This window comes from Lygodium microphyllum, chromosome 11 (genome assembly GCF_053477565.2).
Source record: "Lygodium microphyllum isolate KBCC chromosome 11, Lygodium_microphyllum_v1.1.10, whole genome shotgun sequence".
In the NCBI taxonomy this organism is placed as follows: domain Eukaryota; kingdom Viridiplantae; phylum Streptophyta; class Polypodiopsida; order Schizaeales; family Lygodiaceae; genus Lygodium; species Lygodium microphyllum.
In genome coordinates, this window is record NC_141145.1 from 28,637,816 (window position 1) to 28,662,680 (window position 24,865).

Consider the following 24,865-nt stretch of genomic DNA (forward strand, 5'->3'; position numbering starts at 1 on the left):
TTATAAGCACATGGGGGGGGATGAGTTCAATCAAATGGCAAGATTGGGCTTAAAGATTGTTAAAGATGTCATTCGAGATCAATCTCAAGCTTATGCTTTCTACTATATTCATTGGTACTCTTTGAGTGCCTCAAGGTTACAAGGTGATTTGGTCTTGGAGGACCAGTTCTAGCACCATTCCCCTTTGCCTGCTTTTCAACTTTCATCCCTATGGTTTGATTGGGCTTTTGTAAAATTGGAGGATATTTTGAAACCAACAACCAATCATATTTACCATAAAATGATTAAGGACAAGAGATGGGTCACTCTCAAAAAGCAAACAAAATTTTGATCTATTTGTGAGAGTAGAGCTAAGTGGCATGATTGGTTGCTTCAACTATAAAAGTTCAAGCTTTATTATTGGAGGGGAGTTTTAATACGGAGGCTTCTAATTGCAAGTCTTTCCATAGGGGACGCGTTGCATGGTCACAAGATGTGCCATGGTAGATGTATCTTTTATACATGTGATGAAGCCCCTACTCATCTTTTTATCTATTGCATGGTTGCAAGCCTTTGGGACTTCATTTCCAGAGTATAGACCTCTATGACACAACAACGAACAACCATCCATTCTTGGGTTTTGGGCAACGGCCATCCATGGCCACATTATAACCCCTTCATCCTTGTCTTTTTCATTTTATACACCGAACTGGTCTTTCACACATCTAGTAAACTGACAATGCTTTCATTTTTGACTCGGCCTCAAGCATCCATGGTCATATAGGTTGTGTGCCAGGATTGCTATTATGGCAGGTTACTTACATGCTTTCGACTGGTTTGGTGATCGGAGAGGTGGCTGTTCCATGGCTGGATATCGTTCGCACAACCCCTGTCCTGCCCACTTCACGATACCCTTCTATTGTTCTTGTAGCATTGTAGCTCATCGCCTTTTGACTGCATTAAAATTTGCTGCCTGTGTATGATTGTCCTTGATTGGACAGAAGGCCCGTTGAAAATAGCTAACTTCCATTAATTTTCAAACTTCTTCGCGAAGCAAAAGAGACTCCACAGACGTTCACGTGTTCCACCCATTTGCTCAAAACGTGTGTGATGAGTTTCCCAAACGTTACAGTTTGGAGGTCGTGCTGCCAGTGTATCTGCAAAGTGGCTAACAAGACAAAGAGCACAGTTTTTATTTACATCAATTACAGGAGCATTTCTAGAAAGTAAAAATCGATTGTCGGAAGATGATGTGCATTTTGCAATATACAAGGCAAGACCATAGCTATCCTAATGACAACAATCTATGTTAAGGATCGCAATTAGTTCCTAATGCCATGGATTTCTCAACCCTCCCTCAGCACGGCTCTGTGAATCTGCACCTCCAAAGCGGGAAACATGTCCAGGCATTGTCATATGCATCATCCCATTTTGACTGTAACTCACTCTGGGAGGTATGCCCCACTGATGGCTGGGAGCTTCAGCGAAGTTACCAGAAGGATGAGCCCTGCTGCTTCGAAGTCCAGGGTGATCATTAAGCTCCCTTCCGAGCTCTTGAAACCGCCTATTTGGAGCATCCTCAAAACTGCCTATAGCTCCTTCACTCCTTTCTGTCATGAGATAGATTGGCCGAGAAGCCTCCGATGTGGAGCTGAGCCAGGGAAATGTGCGATCTCTGGTTCCCCTATTTGACAATCTTCTGTGAAAATCGGCCCAACTAGAAGCATTTGAAGCATTAGCGGAAACATCTGTGTCCATCCACTGTCTTTGAACTAGTCCATCGCTACTGTTAGACACCGGCAACATGCTTCCACCATAACGGGTCCCATTGTGAGTCCTGTACCATTGCTACCAAGGTAAGTTCATAAAAAACATATGCCAGTTATCTGAACCTTGGCAAAGAGTCACTGAGGAATCTACCTGGAAAGCAAGGGCTGTGCATTCCATGGTCCCACTTCATGTGGCACCCATGCTGGATCAACAGCAGCTGGAGTAGGAAGTGATCTCTCCCACCTGATTCTTTCACTGGGCAAGAGCACTAACGCTCTCTGGTGAATCCTTGCATCTGCGGTTTGGAAACAAGAATGAAACATAAAATTCCTTCAATTGCTTTAACTTCTGAAACTGTGAAACACATCTATGAACACAAAAATTTACTAAATAGTACGTACATCCATTTGGCTGGTACTCAGTCTCCCTGTAATAAAGGAAAATGACATGGGTGGTTATTAACTTCCACATTATAAACCAAAAGAAAATCCTGATTGAATGATCAACAGGGAACTATGCTGACAACTTACCCATGTGAGACGGGGAGGCGATGATATGTAAGGTCAGGCCTTGCTGATGTTGGATCAACCTGTTGGACATTCACAAGAAAGGCTTCCTTAGGATTCAAGGAAATACTTCTAATGACTAAATCAACACACATTTTATCTCTTTGAAGGTGTCTTAAATTGCAGGATTATCCAAAAGCCACCAAGCAAGTACCTATCTCTGAATGTCACTCACTGTAATGCAGCTACTGGAAGTTCAAGAAAAATTAAGGGTACACTAACTGCTAAAAGAACTCGTATATGACACATGATGGAAGGGCCAAAATTCTGACTGCACAACTGATGGATAACCTTTCATGTAAGGAAATACTTGAATAGATATCATCTCACGGAAAGAAGATTTAGATTGGAAGAAAAAGATTTTAAGTTTCTATCTTAGCCAACTTCCAGATTCTCCACTTGAATAACTGCTGAAGACGTTACTAGGGGAGCTAACACACCATTTAGGCAATGTACAGAACTGAAATTTCAGATCTCATGTCTGATTTTGATATGAATGGAAAAGCTCCAGACAAGCCAAAAAAAGACAAACAAACAAACAAACATTTGCATTTCTTCTTCAGGTTTTGCGATAATTCTGTATCAAACCTCTAGTGATGCGAGAAGTGCGAAAGTGTACATAAAATTGGTTAGAGATGGAAAAAATTTAGTGGGAGGCATAAAGGAGCTAGGAGTGATTCAAAATTAATACTGTTGAAAGGTGAGAAGAATCGAAGCTTGCACACGAGCTATGGCGGGAGAGCAAGAGCAAGAAAGAGAGAGACAAGAAATGGGAACTCCAACAGTCACAATGTGTGACCGGGCCTTCCTTTATTTACTAGTCACTAAAAAATGAATGTAAAGAATAAAGTGACGTGACGGGCACCCGCCACCTGCAGTGTGCAGTGGCGGGTACTGTCAGTGTAGTAATACAGGGGGCGGCACGGTGGAGGCCCCTTTACCCCAACAACCTCGAGTGGCTATCATGGCATACATCAAACTGCCCACGGCTGAAGCATAAGGGATCTGGGCCATCTCGGCCCTCTGCTCATCTGTCTGCGGACAATCGGCCTGTGATACCTTCACATAAGAAGGCAATGGACAGCCAATAGGCTTTACGTCCTGCATGCGGAAGTGCTCAAGGACTTTATGAATATACTCCCTCTGTGACAAGTAGAGGAGTCCCTAATGCCTGTCGCGTCTAATGCGCATACCAAGTATGTGAGAGGCCTGTCCCAAATCCTTCATCTCAAAGCTCTTCTTCACCTAAGATTTAAGAGCATCTAGCTCATCATGAGCTTTCCCTGCTATCAGCATATCATCCACATAGAGTACCAAAATAAGCAATGAACCATCACGGGCTTTCTTCGTCTAAAGACACGGATCCATAGCACTCCTGTTGTAGCCCTGTGACTGCATAAAGGCATCAAACTTATGATACCATTCCCTAGGTGCCTGCTTCAAGCCATAAAGACTTTTCTTCAACTTGCACACTAGGTGCTCCCTGCCAGGTTCTGCAAAGCCCTTAGGCTGCTCCATATAGATCTCATCATACAAGTCTCCATGTAAGAAAGCCGTCTTGACATCCATCTGATATAGATCTAAGTCAAGCTGAGCAACCAAAGCCAAGACCAAGCGCAGGGTGGTCATCTTAACCACAGGAGAAAAGACCTTATCAAAGTCTACACCATGCTCCTGCTTAAATCCCTTTGCTACCAATCTAGCCTTGTATGTCGGCTTGGGGTGTCCAGGGGTACTTTTCAGCTTGTACACCCACTTGCATGGCAAAGCCTTCTTGCCCTTAGGCAAGGCAACCAAATCCCAAGTCTCATTCTTATGCAAGGAGTCGATCTCAGACTGCATAGCCCTCTCCCAGGAGTGACTGTCACCCCTGCGCATAGCCTCATCATAAGTGAAAGGCTCTCCTGCATCTGTAACCAAAATATAATGCATAGAGGGCTGAAATCTATCAGGTGGACGTCTGTCTCTAGCAGACCGTCTCACTGCAGGCTCTGCTGCCTGCCCAGCTGCCTGTCCAACACCCTGACCATGAGCATCTGCTGCAGCTGTAGGCTGTCCAACTGGCTGTGCAGGAGCTCTAGGCTCCTCCTGAAAGATCACTCTACGGATCTCAACCACTTTCTCAAGCTGCCTATGCATCTTGTCTTCATGGAAGACTACATCATGGCTGCGTACTATTTTCCGCGCCTGCGGATCCCATAGGCGATAGCCCATCTCTCCTGAATCACCATAACCAAGAAAGATGCATTTAATGCTCTTTGGATCCAACTTACTCCTCTTGTTCTTGGGCACATGGCAGAATGCCTCACATCCAAAGACACGGAGATGCGCATAAGAGGGTGGCTTACCAGCCCAAACTTCCTCTACAACCTGGAAATCCAATCCACTAGAAGGCGATCGGTTTATGACATGCACTGCCGTACTAACTGCCTTAGCCCAAAAGCTCTGTGGTAGGCCTGCATGGCTAAGCATAGAGCGGACACGCTCCTGAATAGTCCTGTTCATGCGCTCAGCCAAACCATTCTGGGCGGGGGTGTAAGGGGCGGTCAACTGACGCTTAATACCCCTGTCATCACAAAACTGCTTAAAAGCACATGAGACATATTCTCCCCCATTGTCAGTCCTAAGGCATTTCAGCCTATACCCAGTCTGGTTCTCAACAAGAGCAAGCCAACGCTGAAAGACTGCCAAGACATTGGACTTTTGCTTTATGGGATAAGCCCACACTTTCCTAGAAAAATCATCAATGAAGGTAACAAAGTACTTCGCACCACCCATAGACATACACGGCATGGGCCCACAAACATCTATTGCACCAAAGCCAAGGGCTCACTCATGCATGGCCTACCCGATTTCTTATGCGTAGACCTATTCTGCTTACCATAAAGACAATGATCACACGAGTCAAAACGTGCATAGTCCAAAGGCGGAAGATACTGCAAACCAGATAACATTTTCATTCCCTTCAAAGACATATGCCCCAAACGGGCATGCCAAAGTGATACATGTGGGATAGAGCCCACTGTCAAAACATGGTCTACAGAAGACCCAGATACAACAAGAGGATAGAGACTGCCAACCTTGGCGCCTCTAGCAAGCACAAGTCTGCCTTTGGTAATCTTCCAGGCAGAATCCCCAAAACAGACATGAAACCTTGCATCATCCAACTGTCCTGCAGACATAAGACTGTGCGTAAGCGCAGGTACATGATGTACATCCCTGAGCAAAAAGGAACTGCCAGTGGAAAACTGCAACTGAATATCTCCACAGCCCACAATATCAAGAGACCTGTCATCTCCAAGTCTGACTGATCCAAATACAGTACGGTAAGAGTGAAACCACTCACGGTAAGGCGTCACATGGAAGGACGCACCTGAATCCAATAACCAGCACTGTGCATACATACTAGGTGTCTCAGTCAAGTGTGAAGCATCAGACGAACTAGCTGCAAGTATGAACTCATCACTACCATCGGAATCCTCGGTCTGCATGACATTAATTTCTTCAATCTTGACGCTGGACTTCGCAGGTACTATGCTGCGATCAGAGGACTTCTCCTGCACTTTCTCTTTGCCCTTATCCTTGCGCTTCTCATTGCGCAACTCATGACACTGTGGTCTGATATGGCCCTTTTTCCCACAATGATGACAAGTGACATTAGCGTTGCGCCCACGCAACTTACTACGCGACTTTCCACGAGATTTAAACCGACCCTTCTGCGAGTCACGGCCACGGTTATTACCACGATCATTCCTATCATTCCTGCCTCTAACTGTCAAAGCATATGAAACACGAGAGGCATCCAAGTTTTTGCGATTAACCTCTTCCTGCAGAAGAGCACTCTCAACATCATTCAGTTTCAGAGTAGCACTAGAGGCACATAGGGCAGTGCGGAATACATCCCATGACTCATTCAGAGTCCCAAGCAAGAAAAGAGGAGTTACTTCCTCTCCAAAGGTGATATCCTGCGAAGTCAGGTTCTTCAGTATAGCATGGAACTGGCTCAAGTGAGCAGACATAGTCGCATTATCCTTCATGCGCAGATCCATAAGCTGCTTCAACCAGTACATCTGACTCGCCGGACTTTTCTTATCATAAAGATTCTTAATCTTATAAATAGATCCCATGCACTCTGTGCTTCCTCAAATACATTATAATGTACCTGTTCAGTGAGAGACAATACAATCGTGGACTTGCATAGCTCATCAAGTTCAAGCCAGTCGTCATTGTCCATAGTTTCAGGCTGCTCCCCACTCAACCGAAAAGGCTTAATCTGAGATTTCTGCACCAAGACCTGCCAAATTTGACTCTTCCAATAAGAGTAGTTGGTACCATCCAACTTTGTGATGTTAAATATGGCATTATCAGTCGAAGAGGACGCCATAATGCAGGCTGGAAATGCACAGACAATGTAAAACTGCTGGCTGTTTTACTGCAGAAAATGCCCAAAATCCACTGAAATGAGCTCCAAATGGCGAGAAAAGTGTGCCAAAAGATGCTGCCCACTTAAGACTAGGTGCGGTACACCAAATCAGGATATTTCAGCATAAAAAATACTGCTCAGTCCACCAATAAATGCTTGCTGTAATAAATTTCAGAATTGCAATAATGAGAGCAAACTGTCCCAAAACTGGATCTAATGTCAACTAAACAATGCTAGGTCCAAAGCCGGCATAAAGAGGACAAAGCAAAGCCAAATGACACTGAAAATACATGAGCATAACACCGAGAGATGTCAAATAGCATCTACCAGTAAGAGGCACACCCCAGACAATCTAGGCAAAATATAGAACCAACTGCCAAAACCTGACACAAATAGGTGTTTGCTCAAAAGAAAGCGGATCCAAAATTGAGACTCAGCTCATAAGCATCCTGTGACCAAGTCAATGCATCATACGCTTCCCAAGAGCATGACATACATGAAGCAACTGATGTAGCAACCACTAAGCAAGACATAGTCCCAATGGCAAGATCTCTGTCAAGTCAATACATCCAGTAGCAAGCCAAAGTCAATATCCCTGTGAGTCGGAAGTGCTCAAAACATCCAAATCGGAGCTCCAAAATATCTGTCAAGCATGGACGAACTAAGAGGCATCAACCACGGACCAAAGCATGTAATGCATAGAGCTTATCCGTCAAGTACAGACAATAGGCATAAGCGGCCCAAATGCCAGTCAAATCGACCAAACTGCCAATGACAAACCAATAACAACGGAGCAAATGCGATGCTCAAAAGCATTCCGGAATCACGATCATGAGTTCGAAGTCGATCCCCAAAGTGTAATACATCATGACATAACCCATAGCATAAATCCGGTATCGATAGAGAAGCAATACATGTGACAAATGAGCTTCAGCCCGCTCATATACAGCAGCTCTAAACAGTCCAAAACTGTCAATTTCCAACCCAAAAACAATGCCAAATCATGGGCAAATCGAATGCATACATTCCCAAGACATTAGGCATCATGTAGACCGCATACGGGCATCAAACAAGGTAACCGGAGTAGAGTATAAGCATCAAATGCCAATGCCAAGTGTAGCTGCCCTGTTTCCAGCACTGTATAATAGTAAATAACAGTCCCAAATCAGCCAATATTTCAGGCCAAAATCATGGCATAATCATGTGCATACATTCCCAAGGCACTAGGCATCATGTAGACCGCATACGTGCATCAAATAGCACAACCGGAATGGAGTATAAGCAACAAATGCTAATGCCAATGGTGCTGCCCTGTTTTCAGCCTGTTATGACAGTTTATAACAGTCCCAAATCTGAAGAAATCAGCCCCGAATGATCAAGATCAATGCCCAAAGCTTGAATGACATCGAACATGAAGTCTATAGCCCTCTTGATCAAGGTAGAGAGCAAGAAGTAATGGCCAAGTGTGGAGCTGAAGTAGACGAGTGCTAACAGCTTGGAAAAAAATGGTACAATCTGCCCTGTTGGTGCTGAACTTGCTGCTGCTCCACATGGGCTCAGTATCAATGCCTTGAAGGTGCCTCAATAGGCCGGGAAGGTGCTCGGGAAGCCGGGGAGTGACGGGAGCTTGGGGAGATCGGATATGGCTGCCGGGATGGAGATCCAATGCGTGAAGGGAGTTGATGCGAAGGTAGAGAAGCACCGAGTCGAGCTCGAGCAAGAGGAAGCCAAGCTCTGATACCAGTTGAAAGGTGAGAAGGATCGAAGCTTGCACACGAGCTATGGCGGGAGAGCAAGAGCAAGAAAGAGAGAGACAAGAAATGGGAACTCCAACAGTCACAATGTGTGACCGGGCCTTCCTTTATTTACTAGTCACTAAAAAATGAATGTAAAGAATAAAGTGACGTGACGGGCGCCCACCACCTACAGTGTGCAGTGGCGGGTACTGTCAGTGTAGTAATACACGGGGCGGCACGGCGAAGGCGCCTTTACCCCAACAGCTGTGAGCAAAGTCCCTACGATGGTAAGCTTAAGAGGTTAGAGTTTCAAATAAACATAGCATAGATTCTTTCCAAAAGGAAAGCATTTTGATGATATGATATATGGATCCAGTGACAAAAGTCATGGACCATGCTGAGAGCTTCTGCCATTGGGTCATACCTAAATCAAAATCTTATTGGGATAGGTTGAAGAATTGTTACTTGTATGAGTTGAGAATCTGTAGCTCTTCCAATCTGGCCACCTTGATAGATGAGAGCTAGAGGGGGCATTTGGAAAAATTGGGCTCCTTGGGCATTCACACACACCCAAGATTTAAGAGGGAGTGGTCCAGCCCTTCCGTGCTAGCTGCCTGACACACCCCCCCCCCCCCCCCAATTTCTGCTTGCCAACCACCCCCTCCACCACCCAGACTACCCCCCTCCTGTTCCTGCTCATCCTGCCACACCTGCACGCAACCTTGCTCTGGACACTACACCCTAACCACCCTTCTGCCTGCCATCTTGTGCCATCCCTTAGTTCTGCCTGTCCCTCTGCACGCATCTCTGTATGCTGCACCCTGTGCCCACACCCTGCACCCTGTGCTCCTGCTGTCTCACCTTGCATGCCACCCCTAGCTCCCCAGCATCCTGCTGTCCCCCCCCCTTCTTTTCCCCCTCTCACAACCAACTTGTCTGAACCATTCCCCCCCCCCCGTACTGGACTATAGCCTCTCCACCCTGCCACCCACCTCTCCCTGACTTTCAGGCATATAAACAGCTGCTCCCTTCTTTGTAGCAGCATTCTGCATTCCCTTGGTCAACAGCAGCCAACCCGGAAGGTCTTCATTCAAACTCACACAATGGAAACCCATGATCCGATGCCAGAGCACTCCATGGGTGCTCCTTAATCACACCCCTTGCATGTAGTCCTCACCAACGAACAGCTTCAATCCATCTACCCCCAAAGAAGGAATTGGAGGAGACTGCGATCTTCAGACAAGTCGTAGGACACTCTCCATCCAGGGCACAGCTTTGTGATAGGCTTCATTCCACCTTGCTTCTTGGCACCTCGAGGATACCAGAGACAATCCTGATGGGGCAAAGCATCTTCATGGTGCAACTCACCTCCACGTATCTGGCACAGGAGCTACTTAACAGCTCCCAATCATTTCCATGAAGGGCATCATCTACCTAGCCCCATGGTAAAGTGGCTTCACAATCAAGAGCTTCACACTTCATAACAAATTCCCTCCATACCCAGTCACCCTTCTTTTCCCCGGACTGGCAGTCAAGTACCACCAGTTGGTTTTTGGGCACCTTTTTGGTAGTCCCCCCCCCGCCCCCCCACCATTTGCTAATGCAATGATGTGCACATGGATCCTACAAGTACTGGTGGCAATTGAAGACACCAAGAAAATACCAATCCAGAAGGAGTGACAAGCCTCACACACCAGTATCTTACCCCCCCAATAGTCGAGTGGCCCCTTCCACACTGCCTCTAGCGTCTCCCAGCCCCAACAACATGCTACACTTTCCCCCAACATGCACAATGAAACGTCCAACTTGGACTCAACCTGCACACAAGACACCACAAAGCTACATCCATGAACATTTAGGGACTAGACATTAGACTCACCTCCCAGTCACAAAGCCAAACAGGCCCACCCCCGAGTGTGGGAGCTAGCACCACTCTCGGTCACAACCACATCTCAAGAGATGGTGTCCCATACCACCAGCTCACACCATCTCGATGTATAGACTCGTTGGCCTATGAATCAAGAGCAATAATTGCACAATCATGTGCACAATAGAACCTTGAGTCCTATAAATGGACTTAGCACATTTATCCCAAAGTGCCCTTAGCACATTCACCCCAAGTCTCTTCATGACCATTATGACCAATGCTACTACCATCCATATGGATGTCAAGCAAAGAATTGCAGCCAACCCTTGCAAGTCAAATCCACATCTTACTTCTATAGGAGCATAGGGCTCACCATCTTAAAACACTAATATAAGGCTGCACACAATCAACCCCTGCACATTGTCGAGGTGTGTCAGTGAGGGCACTGGCCTAATCATAGAAGATTTGATGGAGGAAGATGAGTGAGAATGATGATGAGGCACATGAACTGGTGCATCCATAAAGAGAGAATGACCAGCCAACAGGCCGACCTCATCATGATGTCGAACCAGGTCACCAGCAGATCTGGCATGCTAGAGGCTGAAAACAAGGTGCCTCTACTACAAGGCAGTAGGGGCACCCAGTAATCAATAGTGCATAGTGCAAACAGGCTCACTGGTGGTGGGAGGAATGCAGAACTAACTTTAATCCCAAAGTTCTTGTTTGACTCAAACTGAGGCTCATAAGTAGGAGAAGCTCATGGAAGAAGACAGAATAGTATATTTGCTAATAATGCCAAGGCAATGACTACATGCCCGTGCCTAAGAGTCATCATCATCAAATGGTAGGGATAGGGCAAGGCTGCTATAGGGAAATGGGAGAAGGAAATTGGAATTTGCAATCAACCAGGCAAGAGTAGATGGGTGGGTGGACTTTTATGAGAAGGAACAAGGGCAAAAAAAGTTGTTTTACAACAGTTTATGTAGTTCTGTCAGCCTGCTAGCCAGTGTGCTTTGAAGATGTTATTTTTCAGTGATCATCAAAGATAATTGATCAATTGTGCTCCACTATCCAAAAAACATCCCAATTACCAGCAAAAACAATTCTCCACAGCCGATACTGCTTACTGCTAGAAGAAATGCCTTTAACATTCCATAAAGCAAGTCTCATGATAAACAAAAAGAGGGAGAACTACTGAATCACCACTTTCCCTTTAACATCCATAGCTTTATCAGCCTAAAATCCATAGCTAGACAAGCCCATGTGGGACATCTTAAGATGACCACGCTCCATGAGCAGTTCCAGACTGCACTTGAAGTGCATCTAGATTGTATCGAGTCTGTATACCATTTTGTACCTACTCACCTAGTCCACCATAACACTAGATAGTAGCTTTACTAGGAGTTGGAAAACTTCCCAGACATTTTGTATGTAGACTTTTGGTCTCATAGGCCAACTTGGCCTTTTGTAGACATTAATATAACTAACTCTCTCTCTCTTCGTGGCTACACAGATATGCAGAAGGGGCAGACAACAATTAGGGTAGGGCACACAAGCCGGTGCTGGCGACTGATGAGGCAAGGGACACTGTCACAGGGCACCACAAAGGGATGCAGAATAGGCAAATAGTAAACTAAAGCTGTCCCCTACTCTACAAAAGCGAGGCGAGAGGATTGCAGGCGCATAGGTAATGTGTGGCGTATGGGGCTCTCTCTCTCTCTCTCTCTCTCTCTCTCTCTCTCTCTCTCTCTCTCTCTCTCTCTCTCTCTCTCTCTGTGTGTGTCTCTGTGAAAACCTAGGAGTTGAGGACCCCACAATAGTGGAGAACGCATAGCGCGTAGGGAAAGACCTCACCAAAAGCTGACCTCTCATCCTCAAATTCACCAGCCTAAAATCCCGTCGAGTCTTCCTCTCTAAAAGGACAGCGCTAAAAAGGGAAAAGGTATATCTGGAGGATGACCTCACACCCACATAGGTGGCACACCGTAAGGAATGCATGCCACAAATCTTGGAAGCATGCAAAGCGAAAAAATGAGCAGTATCACGAGACGGCGGTGTCATCATCACAGATAAAACGCCAATGATGGGTCACGGCCTATGAGACCCGCCTGAGGTTTGCAGTATGGAACTGCAACAGAGCTATGAAGACAGACGTAGGACTATTCCAAGAGAACTTCACCAACAAGGATATCATCCTATACACAGAAACCCACCAGAGCCTAGGCACACACCTACTTGAAGTGAGGGGATACACATGGGAGACGGCATGCCGCCCTAGAGCCCAAACAAAAGGAGGGACCCGAGGGCCCAGAGGAGTCACAGTGTTGTACAGGGAGGAGTTACAGCCTATGGTGCAAGCCATGCGGAAAGATGAGGAGGCCCAGTTCATGTGGATCCGAATACACACATATCACCCTCGAGACATCTACATGGCGGTGTACTACTTCCCCCCAACACACTCCCCATACGCGCCACAGAAGGGGGAGTCACCATACCTACCACTGTACGAGGGCATCATGCACTACTCCAACTTGGGGGATGTCATGTTGGCCGGAGGCTTCAATGCCCACACAGCACATAGACAGACTCCCTTCTTCGAGAGCAAAGACCACATATACAAAGAGATAGCACCGGAGGAGATAGGGCTCAACCGTACATCAAGTTTGATTATAGTATAGCTTATTCAAACATTAATCTTTGACAATAGTCAACAATGGATTATGGATCATGGATGTGTAACGTGTTATTCTAAATTGACTATATTGTTTCATGTTTTATCACTTTTGCTCAATTCACTGGTTTTTGTTTAAGAGAAAGTTCCATGGAGGTTTAAAACATATTTCCCTAGTTTAAAACTATTAAAGAACCCTTAATAAAAAAATCTCGTGTTTCTTATTTTACCCCCTCTCGAAAGAAACTTACGAAACACGTTTCGAACGTTTCGTTTCTAAATGTTTCAGATGTTTCTGGTTGCTATGAATCACAGCACAACTAGCGGGAACACTCCACACCTCGGCGGCCAAGTACTTCCCCCACAAATCCCCCCGTCCCTCCCCTCTGGACAAGAATATCCCACAAAATCGCTAGTACAACGCAAAGTGCAAGGAAACCCGGCTCCATCTTCAACGGGACGAAGCACGAGGAGTACATACGCACAAACAGGCACGCCTGATCTTCCGTCCCCTCATACGAAGGAAGAACGGGCCTACCTATCCAAAGTGAAACACGAATTCTACCAGCTATTCTTGGGATAGGACAGCAAGGAGGCGTGGAAGGCATTCTAGGAGCCCCATGCTCAGACACCCATTACCTCCCCGAACACATGGCATGCATATGCGATCTCACTGTACCAAATACCCGAGCAGCCCCCGCTGCCCCCAACCACCACGGAGCAGACCCGAGTCATCTACATTCTTTACCACGTGGGTTCAGGACGCCATTGACAAACTACAGAATGGCCGAGCCCAAGACCATGAAGGCTTAGTAGCAAAGCACCTAACCCATGCCCAGGGTGTACTTGCACCCCTTCTAGCCCACATGTTCAACAGAGCCTTATGTGAGGGCTTCCTTGCCAGCTGGTCGGTCAACACCATAATACCTATCCTGAATGCTGGAGATCCCATGGCCCCCACGAACTACCGAACAATCATAGCTTGCCATGTACTAGCCAAGCTCTATGGATCCATCCTGGACCATGAGCTGAGCAAGTGGGCAGAGCAACACTAGCATCGGGCAACTAGACAAGCAGGGTTCACGAGGGGGTACTCCACTCTTGACCATATCCTCACACTTAGAGCCATTATAGAGGAGGGCAGGGCACACGGGAGGCGGGTACGTTCTTGCTTCGTGGACTTTCACAAGGCCTTCGACACGATACCACGAGCAAGGCTCATGCAGAGACTACAAGAACTAGAGGTCCCGCCTCAAATGCGTTGGGGGATACTGGCACTATACGAATCGGTCATGGGCTGAGTCCCCGAACACCAGGGGGGCTGTCAAAGGAGATAACCAACACCATTGGATTTAAACTGGGATGCCCACTCTCACCTACTTTATTTGGTCTCTACATTGATGAGATATCAGAGTACATGGATAGATTGGGCGGGGAGGGATCTAGCCTAGGAGGGATACTGATACCCAACTTACTATATGCAGATGACATAGTTCTCATCTCCACCACGCCCGAAGGGCTACAGTGCCAATTGGAGGCACTACGAGCCTTCTACCAGGATAAAGACCTCACCATGAACCTTGGAAGGACCAAGTTAACGGGGTCAACACTTCAACCCAATGGATTCGATGGTCAGTACCCCCCATCACATACGGTGGGGAAACCATGGAAGTGGTCCAAAGATACGTCTATATGGGGATTACATTTTCAAGACCGAGATTCACTTTGAAAAAAACGCAACAAAAGATAGATTGGTGCAAGGCTATGCAGCCCTCAGATCCATGGAGAACCAATGCGCCCACATACAATTCCAAGAGCCCCGTACAAAGCTCTCGCTATTTGACACTCTAGTCACACCAGCACTCTTGTACGGGGCTCCCATATGGGGATCCAGTCTCTACCACACGAGGAGGGCCACACCGGACCAGCCACTGCCTCAAGAGGATGTCACCTATGAGGGATGGGAGCAGATGGAGAGACCCCTAGTACTTATGATATCACAGATGATCCGGAGCAAGCCCTCTGTGCCACACGAGATCATTAGAGCAAAGATGGGGGCACCACCTATTGTAGCTGAGGCCCTCTTCCAAATAGTGACCTTCTTGCACCGACTATGGGACTTGCCCCAGCATCTGTACCCCGAACTCGCGCTAGAGTCGTCCAAACATCTAGCACTGCAAGGGGACACTGAATGCTGATATGCCCGAACAGAGACCTAGCTACAGCCACATGGCCTACACATGGACCACCTCCCCCCACTACAATACAGCCTACATTGCCCCCACCTGGAGTTCAGCTGTGGGAGGAGGTGAACCGTATCATTAGAATGGACATCATTCAGCTACACACGGCCAAGACATGGGTGACTCCTACAAAAGACCTAGAGACAAAGAAGGCTTTCTATCGGAAGCACTTCTTGCAAATATCTCCGGACGGCTTCATTACCCGCTCAAGCTACATGGACACACACTTGTCCCATGGAGTCAAAAGCACCATTCGACAGATCCGTACATCTTCACACCAGCTACGGGTCGAGACAGGTAGATATGGGGCCCACCCCCTCCCCTTAGAAGATCGGATCTGCCAAATCCGCCAGCTCGAGCCGGAGACAGAAGAACACTACATATGCAGATGCCTAGCGTACTACGAGATCCGGGGATGCTTCCACTGCCTGTTCAGAGAAGGATTCGAGCCACTCTCTAGAGTGATGGATTTCAAGGACCAGAGATGCCTTGGGCCCTTCCTGCTGGAAATACAGCGCCACAGAGACCACCTCCTCCGAACCTCAGAGCAAAGACGAGGAGCTTCCCAACGCTTGCTCACAGAATTCTACTGAGAGCCAACTACCATCCCCACCCTTGAGCCCCCACCAGCCCCACTGACCTCCCGGCCGCGGGGGACCACCCTAGCCATAGCCACGGCAAGAAGCAAAGCCTAATGTCCACTCCCAACCAGCCCTTGCCCCCGCAGGAGGCACATGTCGAGGATACAAGGCATACTACACCGCCACCGAAGGACCCTACCCCGCTAATTCAACCTCTCAATGTTAGATAGACCCATGCGGGACATTTTAGGATGACCAAGCTCCATGAGCAGTTCCACACTATACTTGGAACACATATGAATTGTACCCAGTCTATATACCATTTTGTACCTACTCAATTAGTTTATCATAGCATTAGATGGTAGCTTTACTGGGACTCAAAAAGTTTCCCGAACATTTTGTATGTAACGTTTTGGTCTCATAGGCCAACTTGGCCTTTCGTAGACGTTAATATAACACACACACACACACACACACACACACTCTCTCTCTCTCTCTCTCTCTCTCTCTCTCTCTCTCTCTCTCTCTCTCTCTCTCTCTCTCTCTCTCTCTCTCTCTCTCTCTCTCTCTCTGTGTGTGGATGATACCAATATCCATATCTCTTTCATATGTTATTTGCTATTTCCTAGCTAAATGTCTCCTTTTAGATTATCATTTCTTTATTCTACTTGGTAAACATGATAATTCCTTGAACTTCAAATGTATCTATTTCTGTCTCATATGCCAATTTGGTCTTTTGTAGAAATTAATACAACTCTCTCTCTTTCTTCTTTTATTGTCCATGTACATTTATTACTTATCTAGACAATTGTATCACCAAGGTTTTTTGGTTATAAATGTTGGTCTCAAAGGCCATTTTGGCCTCTTGTAGACGTCAATAAAGCATCTCATCTCTTTTTCTTTTCGTGACGAATTTAAATTAATGTATGGAAATATTTACATCAAGCCTTCAAGCCAACCAAGCAACAATACACACGAAGCCCAAAGGCTATCAAAAGAACAGTCTATGGGAACAAAAAGTCTCTAAAAGGCTATCAACATCATTCCATAGGAACCAATGAAGGGCATCATCAAGAAGACACAACTAGGGTTGAGCAAACAATGTCCATGCAAGGAGCAGCCACCTCTCCAATTATGAGGCCATGCAAGCCTTGCACTCGTCCCACATGGCTGTGCATACTCCAGGCCAAACCAAAGATAAAAGCATTGCGAGTCTACCAAATGTGCCAAAGACTAGTCCATCGCATAAATTGAAAGAGGCAAGGATGATGAGACTATAATGTGGCCATGGAAGGGGTTTTGCCTAATCCAAAAACGAATAGGCATTCTCTAACCCATCAATGAGGTCCACATTCTAGAGATGAAGTCCCAAACCTGTCTAGCAACCGGGCAAGAAATATACAGGTGTTCAGGGGTCTCATCACAAGTAGTACAAAATATACATTTGCCTCTGGATATCTTTCGGGCCCGCAACACATTGCCAATGGAAAAACCCCCAATGAGAAGCCAACAAAGAAAAACTTTTTCTTGATAGGGAAGCTTTGACTTCCACAAGTGAAGCAAGCAATCACACCACTTAGCTACACTAAAGCAGCTCTTTCTCTCTCTCTCAAAAACCCATGAGATCTATCTTGGGATTAGAGTAACCCCAGAGCAATTTCACATTGTATCTGGGTTTAACATTATTTTGCATTCATCAGCTATATATTGTTTATTCTCCATTTAGTTAGTTATAGCATTAGATGGCAGCTATTTTGGAACTTTCAAATTCCTTGACTTTCAAATGTAGCATTTTGGCCTCATAGGTTGATATGGCCTTTTGTAGATGTTAATATAACTTTCTTTCTCTCTCACACATATCAAATAACTCTTGCAAAAGAAAGTCTAAGCAAGTGCCTCCTTTGGGTAGTGCCATATATTACAAACCCTATAAATATGTGGCTTCTATAGTTCTACTCTTAAACTTAATAATGCATCCTAGGTGAAGCTACAATCACATTGTATACAAAATCTCTTCGTAGTTGAATGAGGGGATTGCTATGTAGTTCAATTTTGCAAATATTAATACCTCTTTCCAACATATTTATCAAAGAAAGCTCTTTGGAAAAACTCTGTTGTCGATTTTATATAAGCATTATTGAATGATATATAAACAAGAACGACATCATAGAGATTTGGGTACATTTAGAGGAAGCCATATTTATATAAGGGAGTTCTTATGGGACTTATGGGAATCTCCTCAGATGAATCAAGTTGAAAGAAACACATGCCATAGTCTTGAAATACTTTAAAAACTGGGCCCAATAATTCTACCAACAAAATGTATGAGTGCAAGTCACCTCATACAATACCAAAATAGATCTCTTTTGATTTTTGATATACGTAGAATTACCCAAAGAAACATGCTCAAATGGCATTTTCCCTTTAATTTGCAAGGTTGCAACCTTGAATGTGAAAGTTATGGAACACTTTTGAAATGATGCCCCAAGAATTTTCGCCAACAAAAGCATGCACTAATATGCATCTCACTATACCAAATCATGCACATTCTATCCATATTGGAGACACTTCCTCAAAAAATCACCATATAGAAAAGTAGGGAGGCTATAAGGTTATGTACTAATATCCATTTTTATGACTCATTTAGAAGATACCTTCGTAAGTAAATTATAACTTATAAGCCTAAAGCAAATATAAGGCAATCAAAAGTATGTCCTAAAACACCATTTTTACATTTAGGTTCATATTTCTTGAAGAAATATGTGAAGTGAAAGGAGACAAAATGTAACTTCAGGATTTTCGCTTGGGAGTTTTAGCTCGGTAAATGTGCAAACCCGATGAATAAGGCATTCTCGAATATGAAAAGCATTGTTCATCACACTTAAAGAAAGAGTTGATTAAACTTAAGTTCACCTTTGCTTGCATAGTTGTTGTTGATGTACCGTTCTTTGCCACCCCAAATCAGGGACCAGGTGTTGCAATCAACTCTTGACATTTTGGATTTTGGCAACTGCACTCATGCTCATCCTGTGCTGCAAACCTTAACATAATCACCCCATGTCAATCAACACTGAGGCATTCAAAGGCAAGGCATGCAACTTGCTTCTTTTCTGCTAACAAGTCCTGGAAACTCCTTTATTATGGTTTTATTCCATTCCTTTTGGAGTTGCTACATTCTTAAAGCAATGTATTCTTGAATGAGTATTTTCTCAAATCCATTGGCGGCTTGTGCAGTTGTTTCTTACGCAAGATGGCCATCTACTATCAAGAATACTTTTTTTGACATCTCGGTTCGTTCTTTAACTTCAAAGTACCCTGTTCTTACCCACAATCCACAAGGACATCCATCAAAATGTAAATGCTTCAATACCGGATAACCCTCATGCTGAATGTTTAGCTCTGGCTTGTTCCGGCAACTGACTGATAGAAAGCAAGATGACCACTCAGAACACCCAGCAATCAACAGCCTGATACTGCCAAGATGCCTATGTTGAACCCAACATACAAGCACAAACTGGGCTGCACATCAAGATCTCGACTGTCATCCTAATGCTGAGCTAATATGGACTCGTGCTGTCACCACACAGCCCAGAATGCATAGATGAGAGAGACTGAGCTGAGACAAAACTGCTGAACCATCCTGATCAGGTCTCAGATTTATAATGACAGCCATACAACAGTAGTGCTATTTCTTGATGGCATGCAGCATAGCTCACTTAAAATAGCCGGGCATTTCAGTGTCACCCTCAGTGTGTTGCAATTTGATGAGGAGATTCAATTTGAAATCACTTGTCAAATATGTGATGCAGGTTTGAAGCGCAAATCCACTTTGACAAGGCAAAAAGCCTGTCGAGCAGTTTCCTTGATTCAATTCTGGAATAGCGTATGATATTTCCACAAATCCAAAAATGGTATACCCTCTACTTTACATTTTTCATGTGTGTTATGTTGAAGCCTTTCTCACATGTCAAACGTATGATGATCAAGGGATAGCATGGACTGATATAAGCCTCTGCTGCAAGCATCTTCTACACAGTGAGCTGCACCCAAGGTACCTTTACTACATCTTGTAACATGTGAAATTTTTACTGTAACCCAGTCAATTGGAAGAAGAGAGAGATGTTACAAGATAGCTGTTGCTTTAGGTGCTTTAATATAATGTCTCCACTTATGTAATATGGCTTAAAGTTCCTGTTTTTGTATCTCTCATTTGAAAATCAAGTAAAACTAAGCACCAGTCATCTACCAGGATGCTTTGACAAGGGATGAAAGGGATGACAGGTTGAGAATAAAGTAAGCCTGGGCACCAGTGTCTAACAGGATGCCTTGATGAGGGATGTCAAGGGATGGCATTCGTATATCAGTCTTGGGCTGAATACATTTTAACATTTTTAATTTCTTAGCGCTTGCTAACATTGAGTAATTCACAGGTGTGTGGAGACTTGAAATCCTAACCTCAGATGTGTCAAACCTCCAAGCTCTGATCTTGCCATTGCCAGCGCTGCCCTTGTCAAGGAAAAACAAGCAGCTTAAGAATGCTTTTCTTCATCCCTTAGTTTAGAGCTAAGTCCCTTGTTTCCTTAGCATTTAATTCGCATTTTGGATCATTGTTTATGAAATTTTTGACCCTCCAGCCCCACCACCAGGGCTTCCCTTGAGAAAAACAAAGTTTAACAGTTTTGAGGTAAATGCCTTGTTTCCTCAGTACTTATGCCAGCTATATCTGAAATGCTCTCATTAAGCTTGCCTAGCAAAGACTTTAGGCGTTGGCAGGACAAAAAAAGACCATTTTCTGGACCAAAGAGTCTACAGGCTTTGAAGGATATCGCATTTTGGATACTCATTCATGAAATTTTTGACCCTGCGACCCCACCACCAGGGCTTCCCTTGAGAAAAATAAAGAACCTTAGTTCACTGGGGAGAGCAGTTCCAGCACTATTGCAATATTATCCCAAGAGATGGTTTAGAGTTTGCAGAGTGGCATTTCAAATTGATAGTCTTTGGGCAAGTCCTTTGTTTTCCTTCTTAAACATGAAATTGCCACTAGTGCATCTAATACATGTCCATGAATAGGTTGGCCTCCAACCTTTGCTGCCCTTGAGAGAAACTTAGCCCATTGCAGCTTCTTCAAGAGTAAGAAGAGAGAGAATCTTCAATTCTCAAGGGGTAAGATGAGAAAGAATCTCTACGTTCGTCCATCTTTTGTCACTTGAGACCAGCACCAGGTCATCCTTCATTAGGAACCCCTTACAACAGTAACAAAACAGAAGCCATCTACATCATTACTTAATCATTAGATTAGAATGAGGTTCTCTACAACTCACACCATGTTTTCAAATAATAAGAAACAAATCAAAAACCTGTGTGTAACACAAACCTTGATTACCAACTGAATGTCTAAAAAACTTAAGGCCACAACAATCGTAACAGCAACTTCATAATCATGAAGAATACTTATGACTAGAATATAAAAGCTCGAGATGAAGTGATAGTTAGACTGAATCAAACTCTATGCCCTGAAATTATATCAAGCCCACCATCAAAACCAACATGCCAATTTCAGTTTAGTATGCTCGTTGCAAAGTGTTGCTCCGCAACATGTGCCCAAGTGAGTGAAGTATGGAAAAGCTGACAGCATAATTATCATAAATGATGTCTAATAGATAAATAATGACATGCTAGCTGCTAGTGGAAATTCAGACTTTTGAGGTGGACTTTGAGCCAGGAAGTCAATGCATGAGCCATGCAAATCGAGGAAAGAAGCCTCTGCTTCTACTGTCTCCTCCAGCTCCTTTCACTGGACATGATGATTATTATTTAATCATTGGAACTCAAATAAACACGGCTTCACTTCACAGCAACCATACAGAAATGCAGACGAAACTCCCAAGACCATTTCAAGTTTCCATGAGGTAGGTATCACTCCACTATACAAAAAGTTGGTTACTTAACTAAGGAGTCCACCTTCACAGCTTTTTATTCTGCTTCAAATGAGTGAACAACACACTACCCATTGCCAATAGAATTGGTAGATTGAAGGCTCAAGTAAGGCAGATCATTGAATTTTGTAGTTTTTGGTGATTTATACAAGTTTACATAGGGTGTCACTGCTGTGCTTTTCAGTTCTTTTGATTGTCAGTACATCAACTTCAATGGGAAATCAACCACCTCTGCAACTACAAGATGATAAATTTTGCTTCCCAAGATGAGTCTAACCTATCAACTCTCTCACAAGTAATTAAGATTGTACAACCTGAGAACTCCACCAGCTTCTCTTCCCTCCCTACACCCATAGCTTTACTCTTTCCTGTGTGACATCAAGATTTGTAAACATCACTTTAATGTTGCACATAGCACATTCTTCCAGCAGACCCCAGCATACTGTAGTATTCATTTAAATGATTGAAAAGTTTTTAAAGTTTGTGATGGAAGGTGAAGGGGTCTTATAGCCTGATCCAAAGATAGGCAGCACCAGCATCACAAACAGCACAAAAGGCCAAAAGCTTCTTCCAAAGAGGACCCATGTTTTGTACGACGCTCTTCACAGCAGCTCACAACAAGAGGAGGAGACAAATCATGTTGGATTGCACATCTGCATGGCTCAGCAACCATGGTCGCCTTACATTGTGGCTCAGATATACCACAGTTGCTAAGGGTTTCAGAAACAGGAGGTATGAAGCAGGTTTCTAAGGTTTGATACAAGTTTCCAAAGAAGTAAAAAATGGGTTTCATTTGAGATGAATTTTATGGAAATTTTGTTTACATAATATATACTTAAAAGGCCCATTGGCCACAACAAAACACATATTGCACATGATTTAGTATTGTATACAAAATCTAAGTAAGCAATCAATAGACCAACAATTTACATGCATATTCACCGTATTCCACAACTCATTATCCATACTTCATGCATATAAAAGAACCATAATTCAAATTCATGTCTCTATAGACCATAGCCACCAAAAACATTTCATCCATTAAACCCGGTGCAAGATAGAGAAAAATGAAGCAAAAGAAAATTCAAGAAACCTCAAAAATGCAGAGCAAGGCGGAAAAAGGCAGCCCTACTAAAGAATAAGAGAAGAAAAGGCCAAAAGCACAAGGGCAACCTTAAAAGTCGAAGCAAAGCTGAAGGCACATTTTAAATGTAAAAACGCCCCCAATTTTTTATAAAAGAGCGCCAGGCTCCCTCCTATGCAAGTTGTCAAGAGTAGACGGGCATAGGTAAAGGCAAAATGTAAATAGAAGAAAATAGGAAAATAGAACCTTTGCAAGATGGCCGACGGTCACATAAAAAAGGGGACGGGTGCCCAAAGGGATGAGGGCATGTATAAAGGCCAAAAAGTGAATAGAGAAGCTCATTCTTGGTGTGTAGCAAAAGTGGCTCTTCTTCTTCTTCTTCTTCTTCTTCTTCTTCTTCTTCTTGCTTGCTTGCTTGCTTGCTTGTACTTATGCTTGAGAAAGGGAGTGTGAGAGTGTAAGGAAGTGAGTGTGTGAGGGTGAGGGACCGCGGTGGAGAAGCTCTCCATCTTCTCCTCTCTTCTTCTCTTCTCATCTCACATGCACGGCTATGGAGCATGGAGCTTAAAGGCAAAGGATTGAGCTTGCTTGAGCTTGCATCTTGGATCGTAGAGCTACCGGTGTGCTTGAGAGAGGAGGGTGCTCAATCGAACATTGAGGTAAGCTTACTACACTTGTAGGCTTGAGAGCACGTACGGCTATGTGAGAAGTAACCATTAGCATTCGGCTTGAAACACTTGAGCAATAAGCAGTCCGTGGGTCTTGGCAATCAAGCGAAAGCTCCCACATCATCCTTTTTCGTGTTTCAAGGTTTTGAAGTTTTGTTTTATTGGCCACCTCAAGGTTTCAAGGTTTTGAAAAATATTAATCATTATAATCAAAATTATTATCAATAATATATAAAAATAATTATTACATTTGTCCTAGATCCTAGATTCTAGATTTAAAAGTTCAAAGCCTAGAACATAAATACTCATTTTTTCTAGATTCTAGATTCTACCCATTTAGAAATTAGCATTCATGATTCGCAAATCATTATATACAATAGCACATGTATAATACATTTAGCATAATGTAACTTGAAAGCAAAATTGAAAAGATCAAACTCATGTTAAAGACTCATAATAGCAACAGCATACATAATCACATATTTGCATAGATGATAGACAATAGAAGATAATATAGAAAATGTAATAAAAGAGTCAAAGGCTCGAGAGTTTAAACTTAAAGCTCCAAATCCAAGCCTTAAGATGGAGGAGAATGAGATGAAGAAACACACGCTGCAAGAAGAGTGTGAAAAATTATGAAAATCACGAAAAGATCAAACATGAAATTGGACTTGGAAGAGAAAGAGATAGAAGAGGAGAAAGAGATGTAGTGGTAGAAGGAGACGGAAAAATAATAGAAAGAGGAGTAGAAAAGGAGATAGGAGTAGAAGCAATGAAGTAGGAAAAGGAGAAAGCAATGGCGGAGGAGATAGCAATAGCCAAAACAAGCTGGCCAGGTCAAGGACTATAGTCAAAACAGATAGTTTGACAAGATGAGACAAGCACAAGACAGTCCGTGAGAAGCAAAACGAGATGAGGAAAAGGAAAGGAAACTCTCTAAATAGACCACAAAATGATTCGGGACAATACTATAGAACAACTTTTTATAGGCAAAAATGATGATTTGATCCAACATCAAAACCACGCTAACTATAATCTTCAAGGATCAAATTTTCATGTTTCCTATGTTTTAGAAATGCCTGGATATTTCTCACGTTTCCTACATGTAGAAAATGCATTTATTAGCGGCTATGAGTCATCCTGAGTTAAACCAAGTCATCAAAAGCAACATGACCAATATAAATGAGAGGACATGATTTCACCAAATGCACCACTTGGAGAAAATGTCGCATTCTCCAAGACCATCTCCTCTAACTTTCCAATGGAGGTGTTATTATCGAACCAAAATGCATCAATTTGCATACAACATTTTAGTTCAGTTTTAGGTGTCCAATCCAT

General features: G+C 44.0%; 1 protein-coding gene across 4 annotated transcripts in view; it reads right to left on the minus strand.

The window, feature by feature from the left end:
• Positions 1 to 1,148: 1,148 nt before the first annotated feature.
• LOC148028653 (uncharacterized) overlaps positions 1,149 to 24,865 on the minus strand; it is an 87,421-nt gene continuing 63,704 nt past the window's right edge. For 3 of the 4 annotated variants that reach the window (XM_087687449.1, XM_087687450.1, XM_087687451.1), the window contains 4 exons: positions 2,280 to 2,338; positions 2,151 to 2,176; positions 1,900 to 2,044; positions 1,149 to 1,816 (listed from right to left, as the gene is read on the minus strand). In XM_087687449.1, the coding sequence (XP_087543575.1) occupies positions 1,309 to 1,816; positions 1,900 to 2,044; positions 2,151 to 2,176; positions 2,280 to 2,338 (738 nt within the window). In that variant the 3' untranslated portion in view covers positions 1,149 to 1,308. Of the gene's footprint in view, positions 1,817 to 1,899; positions 2,045 to 2,150; positions 2,177 to 2,279; positions 2,339 to 18,749; positions 21,006 to 24,865 lie in introns of those variants that run through there. The other variant, XM_087687452.1, reaches the window with a different exon arrangement.